This window comes from Parasteatoda tepidariorum, chromosome X1 (assembly GCF_043381705.1).
Source record: "Parasteatoda tepidariorum isolate YZ-2023 chromosome X1, CAS_Ptep_4.0, whole genome shotgun sequence".
NCBI classification, from domain to species: domain Eukaryota; kingdom Metazoa; phylum Arthropoda; class Arachnida; order Araneae; family Theridiidae; genus Parasteatoda; species Parasteatoda tepidariorum.
The window spans coordinates 12,620,603-12,643,090 of record NC_092214.1 but is presented as its reverse complement, the minus strand read 5'-3'; the positions used below and the strand labels follow the sequence as shown (position 1 = coordinate 12,643,090).

Sequence of the window (22,488 nt, the reverse complement as noted above, 5' to 3'; positions counted from 1 at the left end):
TTTTGCTGCTAGGGTTGCGCCCCCCCCCTCTTTTTTTTTACTAAGCTTAGTAATTATAAATTTGCATTTGTTGCAGTTTTTGTGGCTTTTTCGTTGTACATTGCGAAAAAAGTGAATACCCTGAGTGACGGGGAGGTCACTGTGTCCTCCCTTTTCGCAATTCAGCAAATTTTGCTTCGAAATGTTATACAAAAGCAAAAATTATCCTCTTCCATTTACATAAATAATAATTTGGAGCATTTTAATTAAGGGTAAATATTTATATAAAATAATAACGAGTATATCATCATTTGCTTATCGTGCTGTCCTTTCTTACTTCCGTATGCGACGACAAATTGTTTGTTATTCGATTCATGAAAATTTTTATTTTTATTTTAATTTATTTACTTATAAAATGGTTAATTATTTCTTTCACTTATTGACTAGAATAAAAGTAAAGCATTCCAGCAACAGCCTATTCTGTGCCAGGAGGTTAAGACTTCTAAATTTCGTGACCTATGACCTGCAATGTTGTCAGAATTGCGTTTTCATTCCTTGTTAAGTTGGTACTCATTGATCTAATGCTTTGTCTTGCTGGGAATTGAATCCCAGTTCTTCACAACAGTTCAAAACCCAGCAGTTATGGGTCAGGGGTATAGTATTTATTACTTAACATAAGCCGTGATGGCTGAGGGGATAGAGCGTTTGCCTCCTAATGAGGTGTACCGGGTACGAATCCCGGCGATGGCTGGTCGATTTAAATTCCACACCCGGCTTGCACCGACCACAGTACTGACGTGAAATATCCTTAGTGGTAGACGGAAGTCCCCTTGCCGTCAGACTAACCGTGGGAGGATCTCGTTGTCTCCATGTAACGGGGTTAGCTCCATCAAAAAGTCCTCCACGAAGGCACCTAACACTTGATCTAGAAGTTCCTTTGTCTTCTGGATTGGGTTCAAAATTACAAGGTTACGGAGTTGAACATAAGTAGTCGTAATCCCAAAAATTGGGTCGGCTGTTATAAAATATAATAAAAAATAAAACAGTTCAATACCTTACTTACTGACCAATAACGGCTCATTTACTGGAATAATTATGCATAAAATTGTTAATCAGTAATATATTGATGAAAAATAGCGTAGAGTGAAAAAAATTAGCAACGAAATACTTTTTTTCTTGAAACTAATGAATTACATGCCTATTCCGTCAAATTAAGAATTTCATTCGGTCCCCTCCCAAAAATATAATGCTCTCCAAAATATAGAAGCACCTGCAATCTGGAAAATCGATGCCCCGGGACAGGAGAACGATCAAAAGTTTGGAATCGTTAATTATGTTTTTTTGCATTTTATCTCTTTCTTATCTTTTTAAGCAAATCGAAACTCAACTGTAATTAAATAATAGTGAAAGTTTTTCAAATTGTAAGGCAAACAAATTTTACATAATTTTAAAAGATGTCCTTTTAAGGACCAAAATACAAATTTTGATCGAATTGAGTCAATAAGATTATAAGTTATCTCATTTTAGAAAGTTGTGTATTTAAAAATCAAATTCCTCAAGAACTATTCAGCCAATAACTCTATTATTATTTCCTCATTGAAAAGCAATGCTTGTATTTTCTCTATATGTTAAAAATATTTCTTCTACATCAGTTACTCAGATTTTTTTACGAGCTCATTCAAAAGTTTATTCATAAATATTTTACAGTATTAACATTAGAAAACTTTCGTTATAAAAAAAAAGCAAGAAATCAATACCAAAAAGAATTTATGAAGAATTATTCCCTGAATTTATACATACTAATGCACTCTTAGAAATTTCTCGAAAAATAAATTTGAATAACAATTTATTTAATGATTATTTTACCATATTCAATCAAAAGCGTCAAATAATCAAAAATAAAATAGTAATCAAGCTGCTAAGTGTGAGAAAAACAGTTTATAAACTGTTTTCAATTAATAGGGTTAAACAACCAGAATGAAGCCACTTAGTTCTATGCAGCTGCGTACTTATCATAGCCGACCGGGCTAATCATGACCATGGTCCCATTATTGACACCACAATATTTCCTCCACTCTTCAACACACGAAGAAGAGCACTCGAAAAGCTCCTATTGTCTAGTTCAGGGCTGTCCAACTGCAAAGAGCCCACGGGCCAGAATTCCGGTCACTGATCACCTGGCAGGCCGCAGTTTGAAAAAGTTAAACAATACCCTCTTAGCTCTTATACAATAACAATTAATAGTTGAATTATTAATTATTAAACAATGGAACAGAAGGATTATAAAACAATTTGCTTACATTTTAATGGGAGAACTGAGGCCGATCAGACTGAAAAAGAAGTTGGCGGGCCGCCAGTTGGACAGCCCTGGTCTAGTTAAATATATTTTGCAAAATGCTAGTTGTAAATGGTTAAAAAACAGTAATTCATGGTTTTATAAGCATACTATTTGTAAATGGTTACAAAATCATCAAAAATGTTAATTGGATGGACAGACATAATTTTAGAACAGTGTGAGTACTAGAGTATCGGGGAGACTTAACTACTCCTGTCACAATTATTTTTAAAATCCCTGTTTTTCATAACTTAAAGAAATGAAAGTGAGCTAATTATTTAATCCAATCTTAACTCATTTGAATGTTTTCCTTCTGAAACTCATTCTTTTAAAAACCATTCTTATTAATTAATTCACTTTCATGCTATCAAAATATTAATCTCTCTATTGAAGCTATTTTCACAGTTTCAATTGTTTTTAGCCAAGAAAAATTTATCGCCATTTTATCAATAAATTAAAGTAATTATTTTCTAACTAGCCAGAGTGCTTAAAACTAATATTTAGCTGAGTGACTGTTGTGCCCTTTGCATTTGGGCTACTTTGAATTGTTAAATAAACGAAAGCAACCAATAAAAGTTTACAAGGTAAAATTCACTATTACTTAACATGAACCGCGTTTGCTGAGGGGATAGAGCGTTCGCATTCCAATGAGGTGAACCGGGCTCGAATCCCAATGATGGCTGGTCGATACAAAACCGCATCCGGCTTGCACCGACGATAGTACTGACGTAAAATATCCTCAGTGGTATCATGGGTTGGAGTCCCTTTGCCGTCAGGTTAACCGTGGGAGGAAGGCTACGTAGTTGAACATTAGTAATCATCAACCCGAAAATTGGGTCGGCTGTTCAACAACGGTTATATTATATATTACAAACGCAAGACACTCGGTTACCATGTATCGAGAACATCGTTCTCAATCAAAGTTGGAAAAAAAAAAACTTAATTGTAAGCAACTTATACTCAACTCCTTTGAGCATTATCCAAGTATTAAATGAAGGTAAAGGAATCCCTTTACCTTCAGACTAACAGTGGGACGTGGTCTTCTTCTCCATGAAACGCAAATACGGGTTAATTCCATCAAAATGTCCTCCACGAAGGCAAATTCCTTCCAATACTCTATCCAGAAGTTCCCTTGTCTTCTGGATTAGGTTCAAAATTACAAGGCTATGGAGTTGAACATTATGAGCCCAAAAATTGAGTCGGCAGTTCAACGACGATTACATTAAAAAAAATTATTTAGCATAATATTACCGGAGGTTACATTCAGTCATTTTATAGTAAGGACTTTTCACAAGTGATTTAACCAGAGTTTTGTGCAGGAATTAGCGAAAGTAATTAAAAAACCTCCCAAAAGTTTTATATGCTTACGTGAATTTTTTCGCATTTTTTATGCATCATCTTCATTCCCAATAAAAATTTTAAATTTTTCAGGAAAATTTTTTTTTAATTTTCAAAAAGTGTTATACAAAAACAAATTACCACTCAAACGTTGTGTATAGCATAAAATATTTTTTTTCAGAATTTTTGAGCAATATTTCCACTCCTTGCAACAGCTCTAAAAATTATAATATTTTACATTAAGTACAAAATTTTAAGAAAATGCCAAGTTTTCAAAAATTGTCAGAAGAAAATATAACACCTTGCAAACGTGGTGTATTTACTGAAATATTACTCATGAATTGTTTTCTTTTTCCTTATTAACGGACACTGGAGGGTTTTTTAAAGCTCTTTTCATATTAACCCCGTGGCAGAATCATGGCGACGCAGAACTGTACAGTTCTTGCAGAAAGATTTTTCTTTTGGGAAGTAAAAAAAATTGGTTTGCTTTTCAGTAGAAATTTGAATCGCGCAAATAAATAATCATTTTTGAATCGCTCAATTTATGACGATATCGTAAATCAAGTTTGATTGTAGTTTCAGTAGTTATTGATTTTCACGTGGCTTTAAGATATCCCGATATATTTCTGTCGTCAATTCGAATTGCGCTTTTTAAGGCAATGATTCTATCGATTTTTTTGGCAGTTATTGCTTTTGATTTCCACATAATTCTCGATATTTTTCATACGATATTATTCATTACAATAATCAATGGAACGAAACATGCTTTTGAGTAAGTGTCGCGTAATTTCGATCTGTGTTTCGGTAATTACTGCCACAGATTTCATGATATTTTATATGTTTAATGTGATGATGATTTGCAAAATGCAATAAAGGAAATCCCCCAACAAAAAGCGTGAATCAAAAAAATATTGCATATTGAATTCAAAAAAATAACCTTAAATTATATCTTTGTTATTGTTGAAAGTATCTTGTAGAAAGGATTCTACCACGGGGCATACTAATAATGCTATTGTGAGGCTTATAAAATTATAACAAAAAGTAAACAAGGCTTCACAAGAAAGTTCATCTAAAGAGAGAGAAGCTTTTTCATGTCTGTAATATGAATGAGATTAATTTGCAAGTTATATCTTTATTATTGTTAAAAGTATCTTGCAAAAAGGATTCTACCACGGGCATATTAATAATGCTATTGTGAGGCTTATAAAATTACAACAAAAAGTAAACAAGGCTTCACAAGAAAGTTCATCTAAAGAGAGAAAAGCTTTTTCCTGACTGTAATGTGAATGAGATTAAAAGTCTGTGAACAGTTCATTAAAAAGATGGAATTATAAGAAAAACAAATCTAGATTTAGGCATAGTACAAGTTTACAAATTTAAAAAAAAAAACAAGTTAAATTAATACTTGAAATTCAAACTTTGTTACTTAAAATATATTACTGAAAACTTATAATTAAATTACTACATTTATTAAATATTTTTTAAGTGAAAGCGATTTATTCAAATTAAAACATACCTTATAAAAGCACACCAATCTAAAATTATCCTTCAATTATTGCAAGTACACAAATTGAGTAATTTTAATTGCACCTTAATATTTTCAATGCTATATTTAAGATAAATGAAACTAACATTAAAGAAAAACATTTTTATATTATATTATTGAAAACACAATTAAAACAAACAAAACATTTACTATCATAAAAAGGAATCAACTGATCAATATACATTTAATGTTAATTAAATATTGATCATAACTTCGAATTAAAAAAAAACGAGAGAAAATAATAAGTTGTTCAAATTTTTACTCCATATGATTCTTGTCATTAAACTCAAAAAGAATAACTAATGTTTACTAACGGATAACTTTTAACAGCTTTTCTGTCTTTATTCGAAAAGTTATTGATATAAAATTGAGTATTCTAAAACAAATTATTGAAAGGCAGAAGAGGAAGGGGATTAAAGAAATTCATTAAACTTTTGCTCGTAAAAAAGAATAACAAATCTTTACTAACAGAAAACTTTTGATAGCTTTTCTGTCTTTGTTTGAAAACGTATTGATATACAATTGAGTATTCTAAAACAAATTATTGAAAAGGTGAAGAGGAAAGGGATTAATGAAATTCTTTAAACTTTTGCTCATAAGAAAGAATAACTAATCTTTACTAACAGATAAATTTTTACAGCTTTTCAGTCTTTGTTTAAAATTGATATAAAATTGATATAAAATTGAGTATTCTAAAACAAATTATTGAAAGGGCGAAGAGAAAGGGGTAGAAGGAAATTCATTAAACTTTTGCTCATAAAAAAGAATAAATAATCTTTACCAACAGATAACATTTGTGAGCTTTACTGTCTTTGTTTGAAAAGTTATTGATATACAATTGATTATTCTAAAACAAATTATTGAAATGGTGATGAGAAATTCTTTAAACTTTTGCTCATAAAAAAGATTAACTAATATTTACTAACCAATAACTTTTTATAGCTTTTCTGTCTTTGTTTGAAAAGTTATTGCTATACAATTGAGTATTCTAAAACAAATTATTGAAAGGGTGAAGAGGAAGGGGTTTAAAGAAATTCATTTAACTTTTGCTCATAAAAAAGAATAACTAATGTTGCCAACAGATGACTTTTTATAACCTTTCCGTCTTTGTTTGAATAATTATTGATATACAATTGAGTATTCTAAAAAAATTATTGACATGGTTAAGAGGAGGGTGTTTATAGAAATCCATTTAACTTTTGCTCGTAAAAAAGAATAACTAACGTTGCCATCAGATAACTTTTTATAACCTTTCTGTCTTTGTTTGAATAGTTATTGATATACTATTGAGTATTTAAAACAAATAATGGAAATGGTGAAGAGGAAGGGGTTTAAAGAAATGCATTTAACTTTTGCTTACAAAAATACAATAACTAATCTTTACTATCATATAACTTTTCATATTTTTTCTGTCTTTGTTTGAAAAGTTATTGATATACAATTGAGTATTTTAAAACAAATTATTGAAAGGGAGAGGAGGAAGGGGTTTAAAGAAATTCATTTAACTTTTGCTCATAAAAGGGAATAACTAATGTTTCCAACAAATAACTTTATATAATCTTTCTGTCTTTGTTTGAATAGTTATTGACATACAATTTAGAATTCTAAAACAAATTATTGACATGGTGAAGACGAAAGAGTTAAACTAAATTCATTAAACTTTTGCTCATAAAAAAGAATAACTGATGTTTACTAACAGATAATATTTTATAGCCTTTCTGTCCCNCTATTCTTGCTTGGAAGGGGTTTAAAGAAATTCATTTAACTTTTGCTCATAAAAGGGAATAACTAATGTTTCCAACAAATAGCTTTATATAACCTTTCTGTCTTTGTTTGAATAGTTATTGACATACAATTTAGAATTCAAAAACAAATTATTGACATTGTGAAGACGAAAGAGTTTAACTAAATTCATTAAACTTTTGCTCATAAAAAAGAATAACTGATGTTTACTAACAGATAATATTTTATAGCCTTTCTGTCCTTGTTTGAAAAGTTATTGATATACAATTGAGTATTCTAAAACAAATTATTGAAACGGTGAAGAGAAATTCATTAAACTTTTGCTCATGAAAAAGAATAACTAATCTTTACTAACAGATAACTTTTTATAGCTTATCTGTCTTTGTTTGAAAAGTTAATGATATACAATTGAGCATTCTAAAACAAATTATTGAAAGGGTGAAGAGGAAGGGGTTTAAGGAAATTCATTAAACTTTTGTACATAAAAATAGAATAACTAATCTTTTCTAACATATAACTTTATAGCTCTACTGTCGTTGTTTGAAAAGTTGTTGATATACAATTGAGTATTCTGAAACAAATTATTCAAAAGGTGAAGAGGAAGGTGTTTAATAGAATCCATTAAACTTTTGTTCCTAAAAAAGAATAACTAATCTTTACTAACAGATAACTCTTTGTAGCTATTCTGTCTTTCTTTGAAAAGTTATTGATATACAATTCAGTATTCTAAAACAAATTATTGAAATGGTGAAGAGAAATTCATTAAACTTTTGCTCATTAAAAATAATAACTAATCTTTACTAACAGATAACTTTTTATAGGTTATCAGTCTTTGTTTGAAAAGTTAATGATCTACAATTGAGCATTCTAAAACAAATTATTGAAAGGAGGAAGAGGAAGGGGTTTAAAGAAATTCATTAAACTTTTGCTCATAAAAGAGAATAACTAATCTGTACTAACAGATATCTTTTTGTAGCTATTCTGTCTTTGTTTGAAAAATTATTGATATACAATTGAGTATTCTAAAACAAATTATTGACATGGTTAAGAGGAAGGGGTTTATAGAAATTCATTTAACTTTTGTTCGTAAAAAAGAACAACTAATGTTGCCATCAGATAACTTTATAGCTCTACTGTCTTTGTTTGAAAAGTTGTTGATATACAATTGAGTGTTCTGAAACAAATTATTCAAAAGGTGCAGAGGAAGGGGTTCAATAGAATTCATTAAACTTTTGCTTCTAAAAAAGAATAACTAATCTTTTCTAACAGATAACTTTTTGTAGCTATTCTGTCTTTGTTTGAAAAGTTATTGATATAAAATTGTGTATTCTAAGACAAATTATTGAAATAGTGACGAGGAAAGGATTTGAAGAAATTCATTAAACTTTTGCTCATAAAAAAGAATAACTAATGTTTACCAACGGATAACTTTTGATAGCCTTTCTATCTTTGTTTGAAAAGTATTTGATGAACAATTGAGTATTCTAAAACAAATTACTGACATGGTGAAGAAGAAAGGGTTTAACTAAATTCATTAAACTTTTGCTCATAAAAAAGAATAACTGATGTTTACTAACAGATAATATTTTATAGCCTTTCTGTCCTTGTTTGAAAAGTTATTGATATACAATTGAGTATTCTAAACCAAATTATTGAAATGGTGAAGAGAAATTCATTAAACTTTTGCTCATGAAAAATAATAATTAATCTTTACTAACAGATAACTTTTTATAGGTTATCTGTCTTTGTTTGAAAAGTTAATGATAGACAATTAAGCATTCTAAAACAAATTATTGAAAGGATGAAGAGGAAGGGGTTTAAAGAAATTCATTAAACTTTTGCTCATAAAAAAGAATAACTAATCTTTACTAACAGATAACTTTTTATAGCTTATCTGTGTTTGTTTGAATAGTTATTGATATACAATTGAGTATTCTAAACCAAATTATTGAAAGGGTGAAGAGGAAGGGGTTTAAAGAAATTCATTAAACTTTTGTTCATAAAAATAGAATAACTAATCTTTACTAACAGATAACTTTATAGCTCTACTGTCTTTGTTTGAAAAGTTGTTGATATACAATTGAGTGTTCTGAAACAAATTATTCAAAAGGTGAGGAGGAAGTGGTTCAATAGAATTCATTAAGCTTTTGCTCCTATAAAAGAATAGCTAATCTTTACTAACAGATAACTTTTTGTAGCTATTCTGTCTTTGTTTGAATAGTTATTAATATACTATTGAGTATTCTAAAACAAATTATGGAAATGGTGAAGAGGAAGAGGTTTAAGGAAATGCATTAAACTTTTTCTTACGGAAATAGAATAACTATTCTTTACTATCATATAACTTTTCATAGCTTTTCTGTCTTTGTTTTAAAAGTTATTGATATACAATTGAGTATTCTAAAACAAATTATTGAAAGGGTGAAGAGGAAGGAGTTTAAAAAAATTCATTTAACTTTTGCTCATAAAGAGGAATAACTAATGTTGCCAACAAATAACTTATATAACCTTTCTGCCTTTGTTTGAATAGTTATTGACATACAATTTAGAATTCTAAAACAAATTATTGACATGGTGAAGAAGAAGGGGTTTAACTAAATTCATTAAACTTTTGCTCATAAAAAAGAATAACTGATGTTTACTAACATATAATATTTTATAGCCTTTCTGTCCTTGTTTGAAAAGTTATTGATATATAATTGAGTATTCTAAAACAAATTATAGAAATGGTGAAGAGAAATTCAATAAACTTTTGCTCATGAAAAATAATAACTAATCTTTACTAACAGATAACTTTTTATAGGTTATCTGTCTTTGTTTGAGAAGTTTTTGATATTCAATTGAGTATTCTAAAACAAATTATTGAAATGGTGAGGAGGAAGGGGTTTAAAGAAATTCATGAAACTTTTGCTCATAAAATTTAATAACTAATGTTTACTAACAGATAACTTTTTATAGCCTTTCTGTCTTTGTTTAAAAAGTTATTGATATACATTTGTGTATTCTAAAACAAATTATTGTAATGGTGAAGAGGAAGGTGGGAGACTAATGTTGTACAGTGGCTGTTTGTATACACAAATAAAAATAAATAAATAAAAAATAAATAAATAAAAGTAAATAAAATTATTTTATTGTCCTATTTTTTTCTATATACTTATCTACATCACTATAGAAAGCAGTTTTTTGACAAAATGGCTATTAGGGCCCTTAAGTGGCTTCCGCCCAGGGCCCCACAAATTCACAATCCGCCCATGAGTATAACACTTGATAATGTTTTGTTCTATTCTTGCTTTCCATGCAGATTTCTTTTACGGCTAAGATTAATAAAATAAGTAATAGTTACTGGTTTATTACGAGATAAAGATGTATCAATTTCTATTTTAAATATGTCTAATGTTTATGAATTTAAAACCTGTTTTGTGTTGTTTAAGCATTTCAATGACTGATTTTCAATTCAACGAATTTTTCATATACCGAACTTATTATCGTTATAAAGCGACTTCGTTAAATAGAGGTCCGACTGTATTTATATTACATTATGTTCCACAGTGACTAGCATTATTGTTTATTTTCAGAATCCTTGCTAAGAAATAAAACTACCAATTTCTACTTGAGTTGGGAAACAATTATTCGTTTGGTCAGAAAGAGTTACGGAAAAAACCAGTTCAAGAAAAAAAAACTTCGCGATTTTGCGACCTTTTATGTGAATTTTAAAAATAATTTTTTTTTCTAGCATTACCTGCCCTTCCTGTCATCTGGAATGGTGCTTCAACTGTCATGCACCATGGCATGATGTATTAACGTGCAAGCAGTTCCAAAAAGGTGATAGACTTCTCAGATCATGGGCCAAGGAACGAAATCATGGCCAATTAAACGCTCAAAAATGTCCTAAATGCAAGGTAAGTTGTCTGAAATAATGATTCAATTTCAAGTTAAAAATTTCTTATTTTGTATTTTTTTTTTAAATATTTACCAAAAAAACTTTATTCTTTGAAAATTGAAAAAAAAGAGAAAGAAGGAAAGAAAAATTAAACAACTCAAACGATTATAAAATTTGGAGAAACGTCTAAAGTGTGTGATTTTCATTTTCAGAAAGAATTTCATAAGTTTCTTATTTTCAAAGGTGATTTAAAATGCGACTGCTATAAAGTTAGAGAACTTTAAATCAATGTTGAAATCCCATAATACGAAATAGTTTTTCTTAATAAATTAATAATAGCTTTTCTTCATAAATAATTTTCTTGAGTCCATAATACTCTGCACATGTTCATGGTATTAAAATAAAAGCAGAACTTATGAATTATTACCAAATTTATTTTGGGTGAATCAGTATTTTCTGCAAGCATTTTCGAAGTTCAACATATATTTCTTAAATTACTTTTTCCGGAATAAATTCAAAGATTTCCTTGCCTGACAAAATTTATGTAAGGATAAACCGGAGGCTTTTGTAAAATGATTAGTAAATGATTATTTTGCAAATAAGTATTTACAAATGATGTTCCAACAAATAAAAAGTCAGATACTATCCATGGATGCCGCTGATTTATAAAGTATTGAAAAAGAAACGATTTTTCCAACACTTTAAAATCATTTGATAACTGGATCATGTTTTAAATTATTCTTATATAATGGTGGACATTTTGAAACGCATTTATTTACCAAGACATTTTGCTACCACTGGAAAGAAGGTGGAACATTGATTATCTAAGAAAACTGTGGAGATGCTTTTTTGACCAGACAATAATTGTGCTGCTAAATTTACTTTTAAGTCACCAAAGTCAAAATTCTTGATGATCCCATCAAAACATTTTGATGGTTTCATTGCGATTTATGATGGTCACCTTCATCCAACATTTTCCATTATGCGTTCATGGTTTTTGATATGCCAACAAACTTCCATTATTGCATGATGGAAAATGTTACTTTAATACTATGATGGTTAACCATCAAAAGAAGTTTGATTCTCATGGACCAACAATCACTGATGATCCGTGAGGGTTCCAACTATATATTTCCATGATGGTTTAATGGGAATTCTTGTTGGTTCTCAGGAATATACCATCAAAACAATTTGTTTTGTTTTTATGTTGGACCATGATAAATCAGTCCGAATTCCTACACTGGGATGGTGGTTGTTCATGATCGTTCCAACGTTTGATTCCTAAGAAACTATGATGGAAATTTCTGATGGTTCAACATGAACAAACTATCAAAACAAATTGCTATTCTTATGTAGGACCATCATAGATCTGTTCAAATTCCTACATTGGGGTGATGGTTTCTTATGTTGGTTACCTCAAAAATATAATGGCTCATGATGGAATTATTGATGGTTACCATCAAGATTAAGTTGTTCCATCAATGGAAAATCATCAAGTATTTTGACTTGGGCATACAAAACAGCATAAAAATCCTATATTTTTTTTTATTGATCCTCTGTTTTTCGTACTAAGAGCAGGTCTAAGTCCAGACTCACCTCTACATGCATAGTGATGTTTGAGAGACTTATCAGTAAAGAACTTAATGTTTCTTGTTTCTCTGAGTGTCAGGAAAGAACTTTCCTGATACTTAATGCTGTATGAAAGGTTTTCAGAGGCTCCTCAGTTCAATTCTATAAATGCTGTATTTGTCCATAAAGTGAAAGGAGTGAATCAGAATAATATAAAACTAGATATATATTTTCCCAAGACTTTTGAGTTTCAAAATATGTGTCATCCTATAAGAATCCGTTGTGCGAATTTTATAGCAGGAGAGGTCATTACTATATTGCGAGTATGGCTTTTCTACATCAGTAGAGGGGTCATTCCTGTATTTGCGAGTATGGTTTTTCTTCATCAGTAGAGGGTCATTCCTATATGGCGAGTATGGTTTTTCTGCATCAGTCAAGGAGGGATCGTAGGGCGCTGGGCCCATATCCAAGAGGTCGTGGGTTCGATCCTCGCCGGCCGAAGACTCCCCGTGTAGTAAATGGTGACTGATGCACGTTAAATCTGTCGAGTCTCAAAGTCCTCCATGTTCCCACAACAAATCAATACCTCTGGGGGTACTGATCCAGGAGTTTCCTTGTCTTCTGGATTGGTTCAAAATTGCAAGGCTACGGAGTTGAACGTAAGTAGTCGTAAACCCATGAAATTGGGTCGGCTGTTCAACGACGGTTATAAAATAAAATATATTGTGAGTATGGTTTTTCTACATCACTTATGAATTGTGATGCTAATGAAATTTTGCATCTTCGTTTTTGACATATTTTATTATGTTTTCACTTCATTTGGGTCAGTATGTCGACAATAATCTGTTCTCCGTGAATTTAGGACATGAGTATAAAAACTGAAACATTTTTTTTTCTTTCAGTTGTTTCATCAGAATTCTGTCATTAGTGACCAAAATCAAGAAGAATGACAATATGGCATTTTTATACTCGATTCCTTTTAATTACAATCATCTATTTTCTCTTAAATTTAAAATTAAAAATAGCGAATCAAAATGTTTTTTACACCACAACAAATATTTTTGATAAATAATAATGTAAAATTCTCTCCCGTAGTTTCAGCTATGTAATAAAACTATACTATTGACAAGTATTACTAATATTTGACCTATAATAATATTTTCTAAAATTAGTTTTAATGCTATTAACTTTAAAACGTTTTTTCTCCATTAATGTAAACCAAAAAAATTAAAAACATTGTTACCCTGAAGAATAAATTCAGTTCTAATGATCGGATTTTCACAAACTAGGTGGTTCATAGGTATGTTAATTGGTAACAACTATTAATTGACTCTCTGAAGATAAATAAGCATTTTTAACCATCCTAGCTAGAGTCCCAATGATTTAGCTTTTTAGTTAACCTTTTACTTACGGCTGGTACAATAAGTGGACGGCTTCATCGTTAGCATTGGGTTAAGCGGTTGAAAACCCCTTAATGCTCACACGGAGCATTTTGTCAGTGCAAATCGAAACATTTTTGCACGCAAGCATAAAAAATGTTTATCTAAATAAAATTCCGAGTAAAAAAAGTATTTAATTATTATTGTTTTTCATTATATTTAATGGTAAAAAAAATTTAAATTGTAAGATATAAAAGTTTTCGTTTTTTTTTTTTTTTTTTTTTTTTTTTTTTTTTTTGCTCTAACTTTGTATTTTTTCATTTAAAACTTTTTGCCGACAATTATTAAATAAATTACAAAAGCTAATAATTACTTTTATAAAATTATATTTCCGCATTAAATCTTTGGACAAATAAGTTTCATAATTATTTGCAAAAACTTTTTGATTTCCTTAAAGTGTTCCAGACTAAAATCAAAATTCTTGGTGGTCCCATCTAAACATTTTGAAGGTTTATGTTGGTTTTAGTACAATTCGTGATGGTCCATCATCCATTGATGGTCACCATCTTTCAAAATTTTCCATTATGCTCTCATGGTTTTTTATATGATAACAAACTTCCATCATTTCATGATGGAAAATTAACCGCTACTACATTAATACTATGATGGTTAGCAATCAGGAGAAGTTTGATTTTCATAGACCATCAATCCATGATGTTTCCAACTAAACATTTCCATGATGGTTTGATGGGAATTTTTGTTGGTTCCCCGGAATATACCATTAAAACAATTTTTTTTTAATGTTGGACCATCATAAATCAGTCCGAATTCCTACATTGGGATGATGGCTTTTCATGATCGCTCTAACAGTTGATTTTTTAAGATACAATGATGGAAATTTGTGATGGTTCATAATGGTACAACAATGCATTTCCATAATGGTTTAATAATAATTCTTGTTGGTTAAGCAGGAATATACCATCAGAACAATGTGTTTGTTTTTTATGTTTGCCCATCAAAAATCAGTCCAAATTCCTACATTGAGCTGATAGTTACATACATATGTTGGTTACTATCAAAAAATATAAGGGTTCATGATGGAATTATTGATGATTAGTATCAAGATTATGTTGGTCCATCAATGGAAAACCATCAAAAATTTTGACGAAATAATGCAAAAGTGAAATTGACGAAAAGATCCAAACTTGCAACCGCCCTCTTCACTCAATTCAATATTCGTCAGATTAATATTTATTTCGTTCTCAGTTCATTTTCAAAATTGACAAAAAACATTGCTAACTGAAGAAAATCAGCTTAATAAAAAAAATCTTCGTTGCAATATGAAGAATTTTTAACAACAGCACTTTTTATTTTTCACTCTTCTTTTTTTTTATTATAAATTATGAATTATTTGTGAAAATGTAAATTTTTAGATAAAAATTGTTATCAAAAAATTTAAATGTCATAAATTTGTTTTGCAAAATTAAATTATCTAATATTATGAGTTTGGTATACTGTACATTATATAATGTTTCTCGTAATTTTATTTATAAAATTACGGGACGTAAAGCTTAAATTTGCTCTTTATTATTAGATAATTAAATTAAGTAAAAATAAATTTTTAAAGGAGCAAGATATCTCTCTAATATCCAGTAAAAATATCTCACAAATATCCAAAAAATATATGCAATTGATATCTAGTAGTACTCTTTATATTAGTAATACCAATAAATTACCGTAAATTATATCATTAAATTTAGTAAAATCAAGTTTTGAAGGGTTCTTTATGTGAAGGTAAACTGAATTCATAGTTTAAATTTTGAAATACACTAAAAAAACTCACACAAAAAGACAAAATGCGAGCAAAAATAAAAAAAAGAATATAGTACGTTTAAATAATTAAATATAGCCATGAAAATATAATAATTTTCGTAATTTTATATTAAAAATGAAAAGCAAATTATATTTCCGAAGTAATATTACAAAATAACGCGAACTAATTGCAAAATAACGCGAAAACATGAAAAAAAAACATAATTTTTGTTTTTCGGTATATTTAGTCCACCTTTGAAATACGGGTAAAATGGGACAGGTTTTTTTGGAAGAAGAAACATCAAAGAAGATAGCAAAAAAAGTTTAGCTAATTACCTCGTGGAACTTTTTGGAACTAAGTTTCGAAAGTCATTTAAACATTGTAAAATGTCAAATGATAAGATATAAACTATAAGTTTGTCAAGAGTATTAACTAATCCAACAAATTGAAAAATTGTACTATAATTTCAGACTAATTACTCTGATAAAAATGTAACAGTAAGGTGAAATTCCTATATATATTTCTGAAATAAAAATTTAAAAGTTACATTTAAAAAAAAAATTTAAAACATATTTTTCACTACATTGTACTCTCGTCGGTCCAAAAAGTAAATTATAATGTTTGGAATGATTATGAATACTTAATTTGGGCTATATTAAAACTGCCTACACGTATTTTAGTTGAAAATTTAATTTTTGACTTTAGGCCAAAGATCATGGTCTTCTGGAGTGACTCCTCATCATACATAGCAATACTTTTACTCTCGTTACTATAGCGAAAGTAAAAGCAGAAAGTACGTACTTGTACTTCATTACTTTTTAAATTTAGTATTTTTACTTGTTTTTTCGTTACTTTTTTCTAAAATAATTTTTTTATTGTTCACCCTTTTCACATCGTTTACCTTTCTCTAAGAAAAACACGCTTCTTTTCCTACATCTGACCATAATGGGCATGCAAAGAGGTCACAGTCTAACCACCTGGAAGTTCCTTGAAACTAAGAACCACCCGAACTGCTTGACCAATTTTGTTTCTATAGGAAAGAAAATGTTCTGATAAAACCTTGGTTAAAAAAAAGTTTTTACTTTAAGAGAGCTTTAATGGAAACAGTTACAAGAAAAACATTTTCCGCCGAGGTGATCTGACGGATGGGAAAATACTTTTAATTCAAATGTCACTTGATCTTATTTTTATTGCTTCAGGAAAAGTGTCCTCTTTCTGAGCTTCCGATTCCCCCATGAACTGGGGGTCTACTCAAGATCCTTTGTCCAAATTTAAGACGCAAATTTCTTCCTGTGGAAAGTTTCTGGAGGTTCATTTTCTTGAAAATTGTTAATCAGAAACTTGTACTTCAAATGAGTTCACCAGGAGGACCAAATTTTTTAGCTGTACTGAAGCGCGTTTGATTTGTTTGTTACCAAGGTTTGACCCGAAAATAGATGTGCGCAAGGTAATAATGTTATAATGGATAATTTAAAATATAAAATTAATATGGTTGATGTTTAATTATAAAATTTTAATGATTTTTTAAAATTAACATTTATTTGGAAAAAAAGAAACACGATTTGCCTGTTTTACACAGGTTTTTAGCCAGGGATTTGCCTGAATTGGATTTGCGCGGGGTAAAACTATAATTTAACTAAGACGTTTTTAGTAAATGTATTAATAATAACATACAATAAATTCAATGATTTTATCTAGAATTTAATTGCTTTAGTTGAGTATCCACTGTTTTTTCATCAAATTTTGAAAGAGTATGTCAATTTGTTTTATGGATAAATAGCCATTACTACATACTCTTTTAATTCTATTTATTTGATTAAAAATGATATTTAAATAGATGTTTTTAGAAACCATAGAATTCCAAGTTATTAATTTATTTATATTAAAATTAAAACTCTTTCTTTAATCGTATAAATCAACAATCCAGATATTTTCTTCTCTTTCAATACCAAAATCCGAAATTAAAATCAGTATTATAATCATTATTACGATGCAAGATTAATTCCTCGGGGTAAATATTATTTAACGAAATTGTAAAATCTTGAAAATTAAAGATAATTAAGTCATCAATAAATCTAAAAGCAAATATAATATTAAGAGCATAATTTTTTTCATAGTACTGTAAAAATAAGAGAGGTGAAAAAAAAGATCGTTGTTGTATCAATTTGAATTAAAATATGTTAAAACTATTCAGAGTACAAGTAAATATCAAAATAGGTTTTAAAAAAGAAAAAAATGAAAAAAAACATTATCATTTCTTACATATTATCACCGATTTCTCAAAAAAAAAAAAAATAAATGAGAAAATATTTTTGCACCTTAAAAACTATCTTTCAAAAACTACGATATTCACGGAGAAGATTTAAACAGTAAATAAATAAAAAATATTCAAGCTGTCCAATTTAACCCAGTGTTCACCCTATCCCCATTCCCCTATATATGCTCTCTCTGTTCATTATTTATATTCCGTTTATTTTTATATTATACTTATTTTAAGATTTAACTATAATTTAATAATTTTTCAAACGTATTATTCCACAGTATAATATATACATGGAATAAGGTTTCGTTAACTTTTTCTTTTTTTTTAAGCCCTTTTAATTATTTGTTGTTTGAATAAACATATTTTATTTCTTAATACTTTTATAACATTTCCATTTTAGCAACAATTTAATGCTCAGATTAAAAAAAAACATCGCATTTTAATGCACAATTTTTCGAATGTGAAATTTTCTTTTTTTACAGTTACTATAAAAATATTCTCTTGACCTCCATTTTTCTCATCCGATTTCTTAAATTACTAAATTTTAATGTACGTACTAAAAGAACACTTTTCTCAAAATTATAAATTCTTATTTGTATTCATTAAAGAAAATTTATTTATATTTCAAATTAAAATAGTAACACTATCATAAAGATGTTTATGATAGTTCTTGATTTACGAAATTATTACTTCTGAATAGAATAGAGTTAAATGGAATATGGTTTACGAATAATCGATAAGCAGAGCATCTTTCTAATGTTCCTATGAATTAATTTTCGAACTTGTGTAATTAATGATAAGTCATCCTCTGATTTTTTTTTCCTTTTATTCTACCATTATTTTATTTCCTTTAAACTATTTGCCAGCCTTTTACAAAATTTTAAATCATTATTTTCATTAACTGATATCTTAAAAAGTAATTTAATCATAAAACAGTCGATTTTCAGTTTACAAAATTTTAACTGCAGAAAATTGATAAAAATTTTTTAAATGTTTGGTTATAATTTTGAACAGCATTCTTCTAAAACAGAGTACATGTTTTTTTCTCCAGAAATTGTTTTTGCAATACTTTGTATCATCTTTTTTTAACTCGCCTTTGTGAATTCAGCATAAAACTGGAAAAATTAAGCCATACTGAAAAAATTTACCCCATTTTGTCCCCTCGAATCAAAGGCCATTTTGAATACCCTTAAATTCAACATTATTACTGTTAGATCGCTTATATTTTTTAGTTTTATAAAAATCTCTGTATTCTTGAATAAATAAAATGTGTAATATAAATAAATAAATCGCATTTCAGTACCACTCATTTGAAAGTTGCCGGTAGAAACAATTCAGAAATGAGGAAAATACCGAAAGCCGTCCGGAGACCGTAATTAGTGTAAACTCTCTGACGTCACGCATCACGTGAAGGGCTAGTTACCGAGATATGCTTTGATTCCGCCTGATGATCTAAGGTGTAGTGGCAATTTTTTGACTCTAATATTACGTACGTATTTTAATACGATGCAAAAAAATTCTTTTTTCTTCAAGATGTCGATAAGATTTGGGTAAATTGCGCAAATCAAAAAAATATATCATCTCAAATAAATTTTGTTCTGAGTGATCTTCTTTAACCCATATTATTGATTCCGATGGGTGATTACAAATTTAAGAATTAATTCTTAATCAAATTATAGAAACACTTTCTTTAACGAATTTTTGGTCATCAAAATATGGTGGGAAAAGACGAAATTTAGAAAATATGTTACTAATAGTTTCGGCAGGACAGAAAGTTTGGACCCTTTAATGTGGCTTTCACTTCCTGCGTATCTGGAAAGTGAATCGAAAACTTTTAGCGCAGTATTATAAAATTTATTTATCCAAAGAGGATTGAAAAATTTTGTATTATTAGGTGCAATTATTTACCATGTAATGTACCATGAAATTTTAAATAACAAAATTTGAGTAAAATAAGTTGAATAGTTTCTGAGTTCTAAAAGTCATATTTTTTAAATTATATTTCTCAAGAAATATTCAATTGATTTCGTGAAAGTTTTGTATTTTTTTATTTAAAATTACATAGTCTAAATTGATAAAGAAAAACCTGTTTGAATGAAAAATCAAAGCTATTTTGACTATTATTTAAAAAATTATAAAAAATAATTACTGAAAAAAAATTTTTTTTAGATGTTTCTTTGGATAAACCAGTGGTTCCCAACCTTTTGTGGACCATCGACCCCCTCTTGGGGTTGGCTGACACATATCGCCCCTTTCTCTTTTTGCTCAAAACACCATTCATTGTTGCTTGTGAGCAAACAGCCACTGAATATATCAAATGTTATTTGATTTTAATTTAAATTGTGATGCAAATAAGGAGGCACATTTATCCTGTCATTTTTATTAATTAAAAAAAATTGTGCATCTTTTTTTTTCAAAAAGAAATGATATTTAAAACGGAATAATCAAGACAAAAATACATTTTTTAAATTCATGTTTTAATGTAATCAAGAAAAAGTTAAAACGTTAACAACTAAAATTTGAGAAAAAAATGAAGATTGAGAAAGTACATTTTTACCACTTCAATGACTGCCCTGTGCTTGGTGTATTTCAAGTTAAAGCTTGAATGTCAGGTTCTATGCTCCTCAGATTTAAACGCGGGTCTCCTTTGAAGCAAATGTCCAACCTTTCTCTTTGCATTGTGAGCAGCTGGAAGACAGAACTAAATCCTGTCTCTACTAAATATGTTGACGGGAACGAGATAAGAAGCAGCTCAGTTTGTTTCCACAATTGTGGATAAGTGTCCATAAGCTTTACCCAAGCTAACTTGTAACCGTATTTTTTAAAGACGACTTTAGTCTCACAGTCATATTTCAAATCTAAAATCTCAGTCTACAAAGAGGAAATGAGCTTATTCACAACTTCAAAAGAGAAAGGATCGAAAATCCAATCCGGAATTTCTAATTTCATTAAATCTTTAAATCTTAATTCCATAACTGATCAAGGTGATCAGTAAAAATTAAGATTTTATTTTCGAGAATCTCGATATCTGCCATTGAACACTTTTTAAGAGTTGGAAGTTGCATTAGCTCTTTGCGACCAATGTTTGACTTGTAGATATCAAACTTGGCGATGAATGAAGATATGATTCCCTTAGCCTTGATAATGTTCATTTTATTTCCTTGAAGTTTTATGTTGATTTCCTTCAATTTTTCAAGACTATGAGTGAGGTACGCAGTTTCCAACTTGCGTTGCTTCAAACTCTCACTTAAAACAGGATCAGTAGTGCCGAGAAATTCAGTAACCGAATCCAGCAATTCGAAGAAACGGCTCAGTTTCCCTTTGAAAGCCATCTCACAGCTGTATGTAGGAGCAGAAATTCGAAATCTTCATCATTTTCATGGCAAAGTTCTCGGAACAAACGGTAATTAGGAGAATTATCTTTTATTTTATTGATGCCAGAAATAACCAATTTTTCGCAGCCAAACGTTGACGATGAATGACATAATGAATGGTGAGATAACTTCCGGTACTTCTTTTTTAAGGTGACCCAAAAACCCAGTATGACAACCAGACATGGTTGGAGCACCATCTGTTGCACAAGCACTTACATTTGTGAGGGGAATTTCTTTTACCTCAAAATAATCTTTCACCAATTTAAAAATCGACGATCCTTTTGTATCTGTGCTCAAAGTTCTTGTAAACAACATTTCCTCGTTAATCTCCTTACTCTCATTTATGAATCTCACGTAAGCTAAAACAACTTTGTTATCTATCACAGTTGATTTATCAATCTGCAACGCAAATTTATCTTCTTTCAGAAATTTGATGAGTTTTGATTCAACGTCGGCGGCCATCTCATCAATACGCTTGGAAACAGTATTGTTGCTCAGAGAAACAGAGTGACTTATCAGATTTCCGCCTGCGATACCAAAACGTTTGAACAAAACGATCCTGCACTTGAATTTTTTTTTTTTTTTAACTATCATAATTCTTTGTCTACACCAGACCCATAGGTTTCATATATATTTTCAATTTCAATCTCAAATAGCTTTTATTATTAATATTATTAGCAATTTTTATCTTTTGAGTACTCGACGCCCCCTGATCGCCCCCCTAAGGATTATCGCCCCCTTGAGAAGCTCTATCGCCCCCAGGTTGGGAACCACTGGGATAAACGAATTTTATAATTGAGTCCAAAATTTTTTGACTCACTTAGAAAGTTCTCGAAATAAGGCAAATACGCGAAAATTAAAAATGAAACTTTCCACTGCTCCCCTACCTAAACTAATGAAAACAAATTTTCCAGACTCACCCTGGGGGTCAAGCATGCGAATCAGGGGGAACAAAGGTGACTTTTCTAGTATAATATCGCCTGCACTAACTTATTAAAATATTTTTTGCTAGGTCCTTAAGCCATTAAAATTGACTTCTAGTACATGAAAATCCAATCGTTCGATCAAAAGTTATACAAGTTTTACTTTTTTACTTGCGTACTGAGCACAAGCCATCACGATTAAAAAAAAAACTATTACTGTGAGCTTAGATGACGCCCGGTGGCTGAGTGGTAGCGCTCAAAGTTGGCCGTCGATTACAGTAATCGATTACAACTGTAATTGATTACAGATAATTACAGCTATGTAATCAATTACTTGAAATCACGA

The 22,488-nt window shown here is 29.5% G+C and overlaps 1 protein-coding gene across 1 annotated transcript in view; it reads left to right on the top strand.

Annotated features, from left to right (window-relative positions):
* Nucleotides 1–22,488, top strand: part of LOC107452016 (E3 ubiquitin-protein ligase RNF217) — a 60,803-nt gene that overhangs the window by 2,690 nt on the left and 35,625 nt on the right. Inside the window, exon 2 of the mRNA XM_016068292.3 lies at nt 10,675–10,840. Within this exon, the coding sequence (XP_015923778.1) occupies nt 10,675–10,840 (166 nt within the window). The remainder of the gene's footprint in view (nt 1–10,674; nt 10,841–22,488) is intronic.